This window comes from Oncorhynchus mykiss, chromosome 13, assembly GCF_057628025.1.
Source record: "Oncorhynchus mykiss isolate SJ-2025 chromosome 13, ASM5762802v1, whole genome shotgun sequence".
In the NCBI taxonomy this organism is placed as follows: Eukaryota; Metazoa; Chordata; class Actinopteri; order Salmoniformes; family Salmonidae; genus Oncorhynchus; species Oncorhynchus mykiss.
In genome coordinates this window covers 38,598,829-38,615,987 of record NC_143034.1, presented here as the reverse complement: position 1 = coordinate 38,615,987, position 17,159 = coordinate 38,598,829, and the positions used below count along the sequence as shown (strand labels likewise).

General features: G+C 41.1%; 1 protein-coding gene across 4 annotated transcripts in view; it reads left to right on the top strand.

The window, feature by feature from the left end:
• Window positions 1-266: 266 nt before the first annotated feature.
• LOC110486076 (tau-tubulin kinase 1) overlaps window positions 267-17,159 on the top strand; it is a 50,261-nt gene continuing 33,368 nt past the window's right edge. For 2 of the 4 annotated variants that reach the window (XM_036940730.2, XM_090196150.1), the window contains exons 1-6: window positions 267-1,629; window positions 5,481-5,639; window positions 7,084-7,231; window positions 9,705-9,778; window positions 10,831-10,971; window positions 12,861-12,965. In XM_036940730.2, coding sequence (XP_036796625.1) covers window positions 5,532-5,639; window positions 7,084-7,231; window positions 9,705-9,778; window positions 10,831-10,971; window positions 12,861-12,965 — 576 coding nt within the window. In that variant the 5' untranslated portion in view covers window positions 267-1,629; window positions 5,481-5,531. The remainder of the gene's footprint in view (window positions 1,630-5,480; window positions 5,640-7,083; window positions 7,232-9,704; window positions 9,779-10,830; window positions 10,972-12,860; window positions 12,966-17,159) is intronic. The other 2 variants (XM_090196149.1, XM_090196148.1) reach the window with 2 other exon arrangements.

Below are 17,159 nucleotides of genomic sequence, written 5' to 3'. Positions count from 1 at the left end.
ACTCAGTCAAGCCTTTTCTGAAATATCTGTGGGAGAAATGTCCTCCTCAGAATTACTTTGAGAAACTCCCAAAATTATATAGATAAGGCTTTTTATAAAAATCATTTTCATCCGTCATCCTCCCTAACTTTTAAGTCACCATGTAGATTTTTTCAAAACATAGGTATAGTCCTGATTGTGCATCCAGGTCTAAAATGTTCTTCTCCACTTCGGTAGGTGGCGGTATGTGCGGTGTAGCCTATGCCACAAATCTCTGAGGAAAGCACAGAGGAAGATCGCTTTGGTTGCTAAATGATGCTGATGCTGGGGACGCGAATGAGGGCAGGGAGGAGGATGCTGCCGTAGAAATGGTGGTACGTGGGGCGAACCTCCTGCAATGGTTTTGACCGTAGAGGCGAAACAATGTGCCTCTTCAAAGTCTTCGACGTTTTCATGTCATCGCGTCTGAAGAGAATTAGGTAAAAAGAAAAGCTACTATCCTCTCTTTATTCCCATTCCCCAGGTTTGAAAGGTTATGTAAATATAGCCGTATGTTTGTACACTGAAGGCCCAGGTGGCTGATTTAAGGAATTATAGTTGTCTTAATTAATAGAAATGTGGAATGTGGATTTGAATTGCAGTAGATGTAGTTAAAATATAGGCGCTGGCCTTTTCCAGTGATTGGTTCACATTGGGAATTGTAGTCCGGTGTTTTTGCTCTCATATATGCTACATTGCATTCGGTAGTATTTTTCTTAGTGGTAGGTCTACCTTTATCAAACAATTCCATTAAAATATGCAATATTTTTGAAGATTAGAAAGGCTGACGTCCAATTACAAACTCTGTCCATTACGCGCGAGGAGAAGTAACGGACTGTTATTAGGGTATAATATTTGTAAAATGGTACAAGTTTTGTGATTTTGCAGAATATCTTTGGGGTGTCGTGCGCCACCTCTCGCCATAAAGGCGGTAGTAATAGGTGGGTCTCTTGTCAAGAATGAGTATACGCTGCAGTGCGGACAAAAACCGAGAAGTGGGATGGATCGAGAGCCTTGGCGTTGGAGAGCATATGACCGTATTTTAAACCGAGACATCAATTAGTAAGAGAAGGCATATTGTATCGGAATAGTTTATCGGAATTGGACCCGCTGCTTACCTGGATTTTAGTCGTCGACAATGTATTTTAATTGTGCATTCATGCAAAGCATACACCTGTACACTGCAGTTTGTAATCATCGGAATCCGCTTGCGTGACACGTTTATTGTCGAAGAAATTGGATCTTATTCTAATTTAAACAACTTGACAAACTAATGTAGAAAAGCTAAAAAAAACTAAATGTGTGTGTTAGGCCAATACACAATTTAAGAAAATCATATGTTTGATTGAATTTATTGGAGGTTTCGCTTGGGATAATTGCCTGCTAAATGCAAAGGAGTACGGTTCAGTTTAGCGTCGGACATCGGAGTAGATATCTATATGGACCTTTCTCGCAATGGATTTGGTCTTACATGGGGAAATTATGCTATTATTGAGTGTATAGCTGTAGCAGTAGGGCTACTGTTTGTCAGAGGAAGTCTTCTGCCACCTTAAAATCCCAAATGAAGATTCCAAAAAGACGGAAAAGACTAACGTGCCGTCTCTGCACCAGGTAATATTCTTCATGACATCTGTTTGGCTAATAACGTTTACATAATATAGATTATCAGTTGGCCTAGGCCTATCGGACATGAATAGGACTTCCTAGGTGCTTTATTAAAGAGACTATATATGACTTTTGCCTCTGGGACTGTTCTTGAGCCCTAAATGGACAGAAATGTTGTCCCGAAATTTAGCAAAAAGTTATGTTTAATTATTGTTTGATAGGGCTAAACAGCTATCTGTTTATGTAACTATATTTAAAGCATCAGTTCGGCCCATTAGTTTAAAAAAAATACTGCATGTGTCACTACTTAACCTGACCCTTGTTGGTATTGGTTATTGACTAAATCAAACTATCTCTGCCTGTATTTTGTGAATGTTGAACAGTCAGTTAGTTGCCTTAGTAGCAGATAGGTCTACGGAGTTATAGCACACACTCAGTGGAGCGTGCATTTGCTTATAGCCCATCAAGCAGTATCAATTCAACTCATACTACTATTACAGTTTGTGCTTAAAGAGTAAGGCTAAATATTTGTCTAATTGTTAGGCTATTGTAAAATACTTTAGGTTGAGATGTCAGATTTGTTTAATTGTTCCAACTTTCTACTTGCCAATGTTACATTTAATGATACAGGTTCAACAGTTGCTTGGATCAGGCCTTATGTACAACATTTATACTGCCAAATATAGACCTGGGACCTGTAAAGTAATTCATATATTGTAAAAAGATTGGCTCGTAGTTCTAATCATCGTCTTATATGAATGTTATGCTAAATGATAGCATTATATGGCTTGTGTGTATTGTTGTCCATTATACTATTACTTGTCATTATTTCATTATCTACTCCTTCAAATGAAACTGTCATTCTCATAAATATTATTTATATATCTAAATATCTCTAAACATCATTGATTTGGTTGTGGAGGCAGTCGTAACAAACCTCTTTGTATTTGTATTTTTTTTATTTTGGCTTGTAGGCTTACAAAGGAGGGTTTTGGCATCGACTAAATTGGCCGAGTTCAGGATTTTTTTCTCAGACGTAAGGTTTTTGAAGAGGTTGTAAATATGGTGAGAGGTTCATGTGTTCTTCAAAGTTCCCTTGGAAATGCGGCTGCACTTTTACCCACCAGTTTGAACACAAATGGCTGTCGCGGCTTCCTTCGCGGATTTCAAGGAAATGTCATGATTTCATAGTTCTGGGAAACTTGATTGCAACCCCTTGGCTTTTTGCAAAGTAGATCCCCTCACACTATTGTTAGTATAGGACAGCAAATACACATTTAGTTGTGTGTTATAATTGATATGAGTCTCTCACTATCCTCACTGATGCACTGCCCCTATGTTTTGCTTTTTGCTATGGCAACTGTACCCTGAACTATCACAACCCAGTGAAAATGAAACTATGGTGATGCTAACATGATTTTCATTTTCCAAGATTATTATTGAACTACACCCAAAGGGAGGGAACAGGCTTGCAGTGTTTCCCTACATGAGAAGAATCTTTCATAACACCTGGCAAGATGGCCATAACATTATAATAGTTAGACTGAGAATGCTATATTATCTTGAACCATACAACATGAAGCCTACTTTATATGATCTTATAGGGTGGCATCATGATGAGCAGTCACTATAGCTGCTGATCAGCAATTATCTCGATTGATTCATTATTAGTCAGTCTTACTTTTGAAAGTATAAAATAAGCTTAAAGGGATAGTTCACTCAAATTACAAAATTACATTAATTTCCGTACCCTTTAAGCAGTCTATGGACAAGGAAACCAATATGATTTGTAAATGGGTGAACTATCCCTTTAATGATTTAAGGTTAAAGTAAAATATGAATTCCAATTCCATGGCTGTAGTGTGCAGAGGACGCTAAAGTGAGGAAATGCTCCCTGAACAAACCTCTTTGTATTTAAACTTAAACTACTTACCATATTGCCTGCTCTTGTGGGTTTTAGATCAAGTCTGATGAGGGCGCTAGGGTCACTTTCAGCATGGTGCAATGTTTATGGGACATTCAGATATAAAATGTTATGTAGAACGAACATGCACCTCTGACATGTAGAATAAGGAGCCACGTAAGCTCTATTCATGACATTTCTATCTGCAAGGTTCCACAACAATTGCCTACTGAACGTGACCCAGTTCTTGCTACATTTGCAGTGTTACCAGCCTGTAATCTTGCTGTGCTATGAGAGTGCTTGAAATAACCACCAGTTATTGGCATATTGACGTTCAATGACACAGCCTCCATTCACATGCTTCCCGCCGTAGCAATGCAAATGTTGGGAACCGACCCAGGTGCATTAACAAACCTTGCTTTAAAGCCATAAGCACTGGTAATACCACCCTCATAGGCTCACACCCTCTGTCCAAACCTATTGTATGTGTTCTAGTGCATTTTGTCACTTTTTCACAACGGACTAATCTGCTAGATAATACACACAGTCTCTCTACTGGCCTCAGCCTAGGCATGACTAAGTACCCCCAAATGGAGCTGAGCTGTGCATGCATAACTAATGGTACATGGCCCTGCATGCAGAATAGCATGGTTTTGGTACTAACCTATTTACATGCATCACTCTTATCCCGATGTTGTTTACCCAGAATAATTATAAGCATCTAGAAAATAAAAGTTGATAGATATCGGTTCGAACCCAATACCAATACTGTCTAATAGTTTGGCCAGATATTGCAAAAAATATTGCAAAACAGATCAATTCAAATTTAAGAAGTGTCTATCTCATCAGGCAAAACAGGTCAGGTTGTATAATGAAGTTTTGCTGAAGTCTTTTTAGCAACCAAATCTGGATGTTATCTGGTGACCCCTTGATCTTGGTCTTTTTTGAAATTTTATTTTACCTTTATTTAACTAGGCAAGTCAGTTAAGAACAAATTCTTATTTTCAATGACAGCCTAGGAACAGTGGGTTAACTGCCTGTTCAGGGGCAGAACGACAGATTTGTACCTTGTCAGCTCGGGGGTTTGAACTTGCAACCTTCCGGTTACTAGTTCAATGCTCTAACCACCCTGCCGCCACTTTACCTGATTGTAACAGAGACCAGTTGGTTGTAATCTAGTTATCACGTCTTCTTAACCCCCCAAATTAGTTTACAAGCAGAAATTTGAGGCCAAATAGTATATCCATTACAATGAATTTCATAGATATATTGTCAGTTTGTTGTTGTACAGCAGTGTTCAAGACTATGAGAATGGTTATGGTCCCGCTTTGTGGGAGGTCACTAAAACCATGTATCACATACAAATGACATATTGTAGGTACATTGTTGGCATACATTGTTACATAATCAAGCTTTTGTACAAAACTCTTAGCTCGGCGCTCAAGCAGAGTGATGTACTGTGCTTCAAGTGCCAAAAGTAATTTCAAATTTGAATTGGCCACACCCTAAGGAAAGTGCATCTCCTTATTGGGCTTGATGTTATTCAGATATGAAGGACATTTAGTATCCATGGACATATGTAGTTGCTGTAGTTGATGTACCTCCAACATACAGTATACCCAAGGCCTTATTTTCCACCGTTCACTTGAGGCAAGAAATGCAGAGTGTGTACTGTCTGTCCCCCTTGTTCTTTCAAGACAATCTAGATGGCAAACTACAACCGTCAATACCAGCAAGCTTTCTGTATGACCATGGTATTTGCACGGATGACGGAAAATACCATTTTGTTTTCTCCTCCACTTTGGCCCGAAGCTTACAAAACGAATGGCTTTATAAGACAACCCTGACTTATGCCTTTTGCATTGAGTGCGCTGTGTGATGCCTGCTCATGGGTATTGTGTTAAAAGAAAGGGAATAAGACTGACTTATGTCTTTATTGAATATCCTTTTCCAGATAAATGGCTCATTTAAGTTGGGAGCTGCCCGCGTTCTGTCGGGCTGGCAGATGCAGTGCCTAGTGCCAGGCCTCCAGGACCACGCCAACATGAATGGGGCTGGGGAGACGGCAGACATACTGCCGCCTAACTGCATGGTCAAGGACCGATGGAAAGTGGTGAGTACGCTACATAGTTGATCTAGTTGTGGTTTTGTCTTGGTATGGTCTCTCTATATCAGTGTTTCCCTAAGGGGCTAATTACAAGATTACCATCAACACACACAGATTTGACTCCCCATTACCAAGGTTCTCTGTGTCTCACCAGAATTAAAGGGATAGTGTACTCGCAAATCTGTGTTTTCATACCTTGAAGTTGAGCAGATAAATCTCAAATCAGGTACCTTTACGTCAAGCAGATTACAGAGTGATGCAGGCCTCGATCCAGCCTGAATGGGAAAGATTTTAACTAATTCACAGCAGCATTTTTTCCCGTCCATTTGGGACCACAATATTTTCTCCTTAACTCTACTACTGGATCTACAGAACTGTAATGATGGGGCAGTGAGTCGGGTGCAGGTAAAACGTTTTAATAAAACAACAAAACCAATAACACGACACCAACATAAGGCAGAACGCCGATACACAAGAACAATACCAACTGGTGAGCGAACATGGGAGAGTGATATATAAAGGGGAGGAAATGATGAAGGTAATGGAGTCCAGGTGTGAATCATAATGATTAACAGGTGCGCTTAATGATGAGTGTCAGTTGTGCGTGATGATGAATCCCAGGACCGGTGGTTAGTACTCTGGCGACGTCAAACGCCGGAGGGGAGGAGCAGGAGCAGACATGACAAGAACAGAATGTAGAATTGTTAAATCATTGGACAAACTTTGTATTTTTTGTCAAATGTCCCTTTTAATGGTATCTGACAAACTTTTGGGGTTACTTCTGCCCCTTTAATAATGGTATCGTATACGCAGCGCCACGCATTCGCTGATTGCGCAACAGTTACTGTGCTTCTGATGGTGATCACTTAGACGACCCTGTCAGAACCAATCACGGAGCGACAGATCCCTAGGCCAAAGAGCTGAGGAAGAAAGTAGAGTGTGTTTGCACATGGCTGGTTAATATTTGTCTTCGGCACTTGGCTGTCATGATCAAGCCATAAACGGATAATAGGGTTGTTCAAAGCACTTAAGTACTTGGTGAAATAAAGAAAAAAAATGCAATAGAGGAGTTGAGGAAGTGGGGCTGGAGAAAGAGGGGTGGGACGAAGGAGGGCAACTATCTAGCAAAAATGAATTCACTCAATTACTGTTTGATCAATAAGACACACCTCTCTATCGCCTGGTCCCAGATCAGTTTGTGCTGTCTTGCCAACTAATTTTGGTCGTTGTCATTGTTTGGCATGACAATGACCATAGGAGTTGGCAAGACAGCACAAACAGATCTGGGAACAGGCTAACCTCGCTGTACTCTTCCATCAAAACTGGTGTTTGTCATGCGAAAAGTTTGTTAAGTTGAGCTTCTTTACAGTACAGTACAGTATAAGCCAGCATTCTAACAGCACTAGAAGACTGTTGTTTAGTACACTTTTTATCCTCAACACCTTTCTAGCTGAAGAAAATCGGAGGGGGAGGTTTTGGGGAGATCTACGAAGCTCTGGACCTGTTGACTCGGGAGAACGTGGCATTGAAGGTGGAGTCGGCCCAGCAGCCCAAACAGGTCCTGAAGATGGAGGTGGCAGTCCTGAAGAAACTGCAGGGTAAGGGCCCACTGCAGTGGCCATTTTGGACCTTTCTGCTAGTTTTGTCAATGAGCCTGGTGGTGCCACTGCGGTTACCATTCTGTGTTTACCGTTCGGCTTAGTCAATGAGTAAGAAGGTGCTGCTCAGCCGTTCTTAAATTCAATAAATGGCATTCTTTGTTGATGTCACTTGACTTGAACCCAGATCCCACCGCTGACACCATGTGTCAGTATACTTTGTTGTAGTCATGACAGACAAATATATAAGGTTTGTGTCAGCTACAGTGCATAGTCAAGTAAGAACGTTTATCTTTCCCGTGTAAGATAAATGTGTTACATCAATACTGCTTAAGACTGCACTTATGATTGGCTATAAAATCTGCTATGTCATACTCATGACAGTCTAGTGAAAAGTGTAATAACCTCTCCTCATGACAGCACAGCATAGGTTTCAGGACAGTAAAACCAAGTAAAGTGTTAGTTATTTGGGTGTCCTTTGAGACATCCTGTCAAAAGGAATCAGAATTTCCTCTCACATTGTCATGTACACCCTTAAGCATCCTACAGAGTTAAAAGCTGCAGAGCCATGCAGTCTACTGTGACAGAATCTGTAACCTAATAAACAGCCAATTACATTAGTTTCGTAAATATGTAATAATGGGCCGCCAGACTATTGTGACTCAGTGGCTGTGGACTTTGAATAACGCTTTAGTCCAAGTGGCTAGGGAGAGCAAACATTAGCTCTGTCTGCCATGCACTAAGCTTATTTAATGGAACCTTCTCTTCCTCCTGGCCTTATTTAGTGGGTCACGATGCACTATTTAAGCATATCTGTTTCGTTTTTTGCATTTTGGTGTGCTGTTATGGCCCTTGAATCTTTTGCTTGAGGTTCAAGCAAATGTGGAAACCGATGTCTCTCTCGCTTACTACACCATAGTAGCTTCACGGAAGAGTGGCTAAGAATAGCTTAGACCTTATGAATCAATAGGTAACCTAGTAAACTACTCAACATCATTGCTCATGTTGTGTATTGATTAAGGGGCCTCTGATCTCCTTGAAGTATAGTGTAGGTAAAATGTCTCCAAGGCCATTATGACATAGCTGTGAAAAATACTCCACTCATGATTTAAAAAAAGGCCCTTAAAAATGTGCCTGGAAAATAAGCAATATAGTGTTGCTTGTTTTTGGTTATACGTATGTCAGTAGGAAGTAGAGGTCCCAACAATCAAATATCTTACAAAAGATTGATGCTTGATTGCATGGTCCCAACAGTATTTCCAAAACAGTGAACAAACTAGAGCAAGTCTTTTGGCTTAGACTATTCCTTTAATTCTGCCGTAATGGGCCCTCTATATGTTTTTATGTAGATTAAATGTTGTGACTCAGCACGTTTTTGCATGGGCAGCAGTAACATGTTAGACGTGATGGCGATCACGTGGCACAAAGAAGGAGAGCAACTCTCTCTCCTTCTGGAGTATGCACGTCAATGTGCCAGGGTAACAAGTGACTCACTTTGGCTACGAGTCATCATCACAATATGAGGAAAAAAGTTACCTCGAAAGCTGTGGGTGACAGTCACACACTCTAACTGACGTGTGACAGCTTTCGAAGTAAATTTGTCCCTCATATTGTGATGATGACTCATGATCGGTTTGCAACATGTACTATGTCTTTGAAGAAGCTTGTGTGTGTGTTGGTATTTCTATGTACATATTAAAGGAAGAGACTGCAATGTGACATCACGAAACGTAGATGAGCGAACCAACAAACAAATTCAAATCTGCTTAGACTGCTACTATTGGCTCTTCCCAGCATGCCCATATCAGGACTTGCCAATACTGTTGTTGTAAGCAGGACGACACCCGTTGGTGTATAATGATGTCATATTACAGACTCTACCTTTTTACGGAATATCAAACAATCTGAAGTTCCCTCAGAATTTTTTTAGAGTCTGAGATTCCAAAATGTTCGGTACTAAGTCACATTAACAGGGTGCTCCATCAAAAGATTAATGGTGCATGATGAATAACAATGATTCATGCCCAACTGACCTTAATTGGGATTAACTGTGAAGAAAAGGAAGACCAGGAAACATGGACTGGCCAGCTCATGAATTTGTCTGGTTTTATTTGTCTGCCAGTATTTTATCTAAAGTGATCTTTTATAGAATATTTAACACAAGGCCATGTCCTAGAGAAAGAAGTTCTGGAAAGAACAGTCCTAAGACAGGTGTTGCCGGGAAGAAAACCTGGAAAGAAAATATTGCTTTATCCTTTCTTCAGCCCTTGAGTGTCAACATGAGTGGTTCTGCTGTATTTTCATTGATTGATATGGGAATTTGAATTGGATCTTACCTAGGCCCTGTCACCACTCTCATCTCCCTGGTGTAACCAATGAAAACCAATCCAATCATCAAGTTGAAGTGATATGGAATATTTTGGCGTATGCGTCTTTGAACTACGATTCTTAAAATATTACCTTTTTTGTTTAGGTAAAAACCATGTTTGCAAGTTTATTGGCTGTGGGAGAAATGACAAATTCAACTACGTGGTCATGCAACTTCAGGTAAGAAGCTGACCTTTGCTTTTAATATAGATTGACCACCATCCCCAAAATGCATTCTGTGAGAATCTGACCACAATTCAACAAAAACACGTTTTTCTGAGGAAGTGCAATTTATAAAGCTTGCATAAGGCATCGTGAAATATGAAGTCTTGGCAAATAGGCCATATTAACTGAAATTTTTTTTCATAAGCAGCGGCTGGTTAGAGGCTGACAAAGCACATACTGATGAAGGATAGTAATTCAAATGCCATTATGTCACATGATCCAGCATAGCATTGTCAGCCTTCTATAATATGAAAGTATATTATGGAGAGTCTTAATCCAATCCATTGTCGATTGTCATGGTACTTGGGTGTAAAAATCCATCATGACCAAACTTTTGATAATGTATGACTTTGATTGTTGATCTGCAACTGTCAGTGAAAAACAGAGAGACCCAGCCAGGCATATCGGAATATTTAAAAATACGATCTTGTATTTGTAGCCCAGGCCTACTCTACGCCACTACGAGCTGCATTGAACAGTCTATTCTGTGAACAGTGATTGAGTTATATTATTGGCCTAAATCTAATCATCACATCAGGAATAGTAACCTATCTTACATAAGTCTGTAAATGTGAGGATGCATGGAATGTTTATGGTTCACATTTGCTTCCCCAAACTTGAAACTCACCTGCCGCCTATATTAAAAGGTATTGTATGTAAAAAAGTCATGTGACAAATCTTTACTAGGCCCAGGCTACTAGGCCCACAGATATAATTTATGAAATGAATAAGGATTCTATATGTAATTCTATGATCACACCTAGGCGATTGGGTGTACCGTTACCGGTAAGAAATAAATGTGTTATTTCGCACAAAGCCTGTTTGTTTACGTATGGTTGGTTTTCTGGAGTAGGGTGAAGTGGCCCCAAATGCTGATTTTTGGGTCAGATTTGTATTTTCCCCACCAAAGGTTAAGTTTAGGATTGGGGGAGGGAAGCTGATTCTAAGATCTGTACCTAGAGGGAACTTCACCCCAGAGCGTTGTTTTGTTTTGGGGGGTGGAGCAGGGACGCAATTTGGCGGACTTGAGGAGGAGCCAGCCTCGGGGGACTTTCACCATGAGCACCACACTTCGCCTGGGGAAACAGATCCTGGAGTCTATAGAGGCCATCCACTCTGTTGGCTTCTTGCATCGAGATATCAAACCGGTACGTATCATACATAACATCACGGCACAGCATGCCACAGCTTTATGAAGGGTTATCAGTGCTAATTCTAAAAAAAACAATGCTTAAATGCAAATTGTCATTTTCGCATTCCAATTAACCATTGCATTTTAGAATTGGCACTGATAACCTTCCATAATGCTGTGGCGTGCTGTGCCATGACGCATGTAAAAAACAAAAAAAGACTGCATCTGTGTTGTCCATCAAAACGGAAATGTGTATTTTTGCCATCGGTTCGTTTCATTCCCAATCCCAGACACCACACACACGCCCCAGCATTGGGGTGAGCTTTCCCTAAAGTAACCTGTACCCCTGGAGCAAGTTAGGGGTTAAGTTCTTTGCTCATGGGCACAACGGCTATCTGTGGCATATTAGATGGTCTTATAACTGATGTTTCATCAAACAATGCCCCCTCCCTTAAAACTTCTTATGGCTGCAGGGGCAGTATTGAGTAGCTTGGACGGAAGGAGCCCAGAGGTGCCCAGAGTAAATGGCCTGCTCCTCAGTCTCAGTTGCTAATATATGCATATTATTATTAGTATTGGATAGAAAACACTATGAAGTTTCTAAAACTGTTTGAATTATGTCTGTGAGTATAACAGAACTCATATGGCAAGCAAACACCTGAGAAGAAATCCAAACAGGAAGTGAGAAATCTGGTCGATTTTCAACCCAGCCCCTATTGAATTCACAGGGGGATATGGATGAAGTTGCACTTCCTAGGGCTTCCACCGTCTTTAGAAACTTGAATGAGGCTTCTACTGTGTTGTGGGCCTGAATGGGAGCTGAATGAGCCAGGTGTCTGGCAGAGAGCCAAGGGCTGGTCACGCGCAATTCACATGATAGCAACCTGCGTTCCATGGCTTCTCTACACACAAAGGAATTCTCCAGTTAGAACTTTATTGAAGATTTATGATAACAACACCCTAAAGATTGATTCTATATTTAGTTTGACAAGTTTCTTCGACCTGTAATATAACTTTTTGAAGTTTTTGTCCGAGGTTCGGATGGACCTGCATGAGCGTTTGGATTTGTATACCTAAGCCCTAACAAAAGTAGCTACTTGGACATAAATAATGGACATTATCAAACATATCAAGCATTTATTGTGGAACTAGGATTCCTGGGAGTGCATTCTGATGAAGATCATCAAAGGTAAGGGAATATTTATAATGTGATTTCTGTTGACTCCAACATGGCGGATAATTGTATTTATTTTCTGAGCGCCGTCTCAGATTATTGCATGGTTTGCTTTTTCTGTACATTTAAAAAAAATCTGACACAGAGGTTGCATTAAGGAGAGGTATAGCTATAATTCCATGTGTATATCTTCCATGTGTATTTTCATCTACATTTATGATGAGTATTTCTGTTGAATTGATGTGGCTATGCAAAATCACTGGATGTTTTTGGAACTAGTGAACGTAACGCGCCAATGTAAACTCCGATTTTTTTATATAAATATGAACTTTTATTTATTTTATCTCTTTGTGCTTTTTTTGACGCCTCTCTGGCTGGAAAAATGGCTGGATTTTTCTGTGAGTTGGTGGTCACCTAACATAATCGTCTGTGGTGCTTTCGCTGTAAAGCCTATTTGAAATCGGACACTGTGTGGGATTAACAACAAAATTACCTTTAAAACGGTATGTTTGAGGAATTTTAATTATGAGATTTCTGTTTTGAATTTGGCGCCCTGCACTTTCATCCCGTTAACGGGAATGCAGCCCTAAGAAGAACAAGCGCCCCTCCTGGCTAACACTAATGGCACTGTGATGGTTCTTTGGTGTTGCTACAGTAGCCCCACACTCTTACCATCTGAGCCACCAGACCATATCTAAAATGCATTGTATAATCATGTATTTTCTCTGCAGTCAAACTTCGCCATGGGAAGGCTGCCTTCAACCTTAAGGAAGTGTTACATGTTAGACTTCGGCCTCGCACGGCAGTACACCAATACCACTGGAGAAGTCCGCCCTGTAAGTCTCCTCTTCTGTTCCTTTGCTTTGGTTTGTCCTACAAAATTAGATGAATATTTACATTTGAGCCGAGTATTCTTATCCATTAGGGTTAAGTGCCTTGGGGATTCGAACCAGCAACATTTAAGTTACTGGCCCAACACTCTAACCACTAGGCTACCTGCCGCCCACTTAAATGTTATTGTGATGTTATTAGAATAATGTCCAGCTCGTGGATAAATTCCAGGTCATCTTTATTGCAATGGTGAGGCTGCACAGATTAGCAGGTCTAGGCTTGTATTTATAAACCATCTCAGAGTAGGAGTGCTGATCTAGGATCAGGTACCCCTGTCCATTTATTATGATCTAAAAGGCAAACGGTAATATGATATATCCATGGTGGGTCAGGATCAATGACGTCACGTCACCCATCCTAAAGTATGTAACACACTGAGAATCTGATTGCCGAAGACTGTCGATAGGTACTTATCACAGTGGGAGGCTGTTCCTTCTCTTGCTAGAACAAAAGCGTTACCTGCTATGTGCTGACCCGGTTTCGATGAACCTACGCAACGCTTGTCAGTGGCCAACAACTTGACTTTGAGCAAATCAGATAGCATGAGAACATGTTGGGGCATTTTCTTCAGCCAGTCACACTTCATGTGCAATGTACTGTAGGCTATGGGATAGCAGTTAGCTAAGTGCACACAACACTAAATCCTTCCTCCAAGCCAGCTAACCATTATAGAAAGCCTTTGAAGTTAGTTTACAGTTGAAGTCGGAAGTTTACATACACCTTAGCCAAATACATTTAAACTCAGTTTTTCAAAATTCCTGACATTTAATCCTAGTAAAAATGCCCTGTCTTAGGTCAGTTAGGATCACCACTTTATTTTAAGAATGTGAAATGTCAGAATAATAGTAGAGAGAATTATTTATTTAAGCTTTTATTTCTTTCATCACATTCCCAGTGGGTCAGAAGTTTACATACAATCAATTAGTATTTGGTAGCATTGCCTTTAAGTTGTTTAACTTGGGTCAAACATTTCTTTTAGCCTTCTACAAGCTTCCCATGATAAATTGGGTGAATTTTGACCCATTCCTCCTGACAGAGCTGGTGTAACTGAGTCCTCCTTCCTCGCACACGCTTTTTCAGTTCTGCCCACAAAATGTCTATAGGATTGAGGTCAGGGCTTTGTGATGGCCACTCCAATATGTTGACTTTGTTGTCTTAAGCCATTTTGCCACAACTTTGGAAGAATGCTTGGGGTCATTGTCCATTTGGAAGACCCATTTGCGACCAAGCTTTAACTTCCTGACTGATGTCTTGAGATGTTGCTTCAATATATCCACATAATTTTCCTGACTCATGATGCCATCTATTTTGTGAGGTGCACCAGTCCCTCCTGCAGAAAAGCACCCCACAACATGCTGCCACCCCCGTGCTTAATGGTTGGGATGGTGTTCTTTGGCTTGTAAACCTCCCTCTTTTTCCTCCAAACATAACGATGGTCATTATGGCCAAACAGTTCTATTTTTTTTTCATCAGATCGGAGGACATTATTCCCAAAAGTATGATCTGTGTTCCATGTGCAGTTGCAAATCGTAGTCTGACTTTTTTATGGCGGTTTTGGAGCAGTGGCTTCTTCCTTGCTGAGCAGCCTTCCAGGTTATGTCAATATAGGACTCATTTTACTGTGGATATAGATACTTTTGTACCTGTTTCCTCCAGCATCTTCACAAGAACCTTTGCTGTTGTTCTGGGATTGATTTGCATTTTCACATCAAAGTACGTTCATCTCTAGGAGACAGAACGTATACCCCTTCCTGAGCGGTATGACGGCTGTGTGGTCCCATGGTGTTTATACTTGCGTACTATTGTTTGTACAGATGAACGTGGTACCTTCAGGCGTTTGAAAATTGCTCCCAAGGATGAACCAGACTTGTGGAGGTCTACAATTTTTTTTCTGAGGTCTTGGCTGATTTCTTTAGATTTTCCCATTTTGGCACTGAGTTTTAAGGTAGACCTTGAAATGCATCCACAGCATCCACAGACTCAAATTATGCTAATAAGCATATCAGAAGCTTCTAAAGCCATGACATAATTTTCTGGAATGTTCCAAGCTGTTTAAAGGCACAGTCAATTTAGTGTATGTAATCTGCTTTCCCACTGGAATTGTGATACAGTGAATTATACGTGATCTGTCTGTAAACAATTGTTGGAAAAATGACTTGTCATGCACAAAGTAGATGTCCTAACCGACTTGCCAAAACTATAGTTTGTTAACAAGAAATTTGTGGAGTGGTTGAAAAACGAGTTTTAATGACTCCAACCTAAGTGTATGTAAACTTCCGTCTTCAACTGTACATGCTAATCAAAGTCTTATGCGACCAGAACTAAGCAGAAGAAGGACTAACCTCCCCATTCTCCTACCAGCACACTGTTTGTCTCTGTCTCTACACAAACCTTCATCCAAGAGAGAGGTATCCAAAGTGTTAGTTAAGGGCTTGTAAGTAAGCATTTCACTGTAAGGTGTACACAATACAACACCTGTTGTATTCGGCGCATGTGACAAATCAAATTTGATTTGATTTATTGACTGCATTTTCAATCTCTCCACTTCTTCCCCTCTTTGATCTTCTTCTTCTTCTTTTCCTCCACTTCCATCCTGTCATTTCCTCTTCTCCCTATCCTTTTATCTCCCTTAATCTCCTCTAGCACTTTCACCTCCTCTCCTTTCTTCTCCCTCTCATCAATTGCTTATGCATTTGTCCTTCTCTCCCCTGGACTATTCTCCCCCTTTATCTCTCTCCTTTTCCTCCCTCCTTTCCTCTTCTCCTCTCCCCTCATTTTAAATAGACTCTCTCAAGTATCTTCTCTCCTTTCCCCGCTTGCCTCTTATTCATTTCTCTCATCCACTCCATTTCTCTTTCGGCTCCTCTCCCTTTCCATCCACTCTTTCCATTACTCTCCCCTTCTTTTGCCTCCCATCTCTTAGGCACCGCTCTCCCCCTTCCCTCCACTCTCCTACTCTTCTCCATCTCTCTATTTCTCTCATCTCTTTGACTCAGTCACTATCTGCTCTCCTCGATTTCTCTCTACATCTCCCCCCTCTCCTCTCATATCTCTGGCCCGAACACTCTGTGTCCTCATGCAGCAGCCCCCCGCCCCCTCTCTCTCTCTGCATTCAGAGCTCTGTGTGCAGCAGTGTGAGATTTAATTTGCTTTTGCATGCGTCAGTGGGCTATGGCTACACCTCTCGCTTCCCTTCTCCTTTTTCCCTTCTCTTGCTCTCTGATTTTTTTGCCCTTCTAGCCAGTACAGCTGAGTCAGCTTCAGCTCATTGATTCGTGATGAATGTGAGGCTCTGGCTCCCTCTCTCTCTATCGTTATCCCTCCTTTTTTCTCTCCCATTTGCTTTTCCCTCTTTCTGTCTACCTCTCCCTGCCTGTTTGTCTCTCCATCTCATTTTATTTAACTCCTCCTGCTTCCATGTCTCTCTCGCTCTTTACCCCTGCTTCCCTCCCTCTCTCTCCCTCCTCCTCATTCCCTCTCCCTCTCTCATTCCATCTCCCCTCCCTCTCTTCATCTCCCTCTTCCCCCAGTCCCTGGCCATTAGCAGTGTATGCCTCTCCCCTACCCCTAGGCAGCCAGGTCTCCAGGGAAGCAAGTGTCAGGGGCCTCCCCTGTCCAAATGTCCTTCACCTTGCCACTATGTCAGCCCCTTAGCCATTAGCCACAAAGCATTTTTGTTAGCATGTAGCTGTTAGCCCCCAGCCATTAGCAAAAAAGCATATTTGTTAGCACTCAGCCGTTGGCATTCAGTGCTTGTGCAGTGAAAGACCTATCAGCTGCTAAACACTAGTGTTCTCTCCGCAATGAAGAAGGATCCTCCCTCACTTTCCCTCCCTGATAACTGAATAAATCATTGTGGATAATAAATAGCAGAGCTATTTTTCCTTTCATGGCACGCATCAGGCGTTTTATAAGAAATCTTGTTTTCCATGACTTCTTCTGAGAAGTGGAAGATATTATTTATGTAGAGATTTTGGCATGCATGTTAAATGTTGATGGGTTTTGTAAACTCTTGGGATATTTTCATATTCATATATTGACATATTGGGGTTCTCAAGTGGCGCAGCGGTCTAAGGCACTGCATCTCAATGCAAGAGATGTCACTACAGTCCCTGGTTTGAATCCAGGATGTATCATAT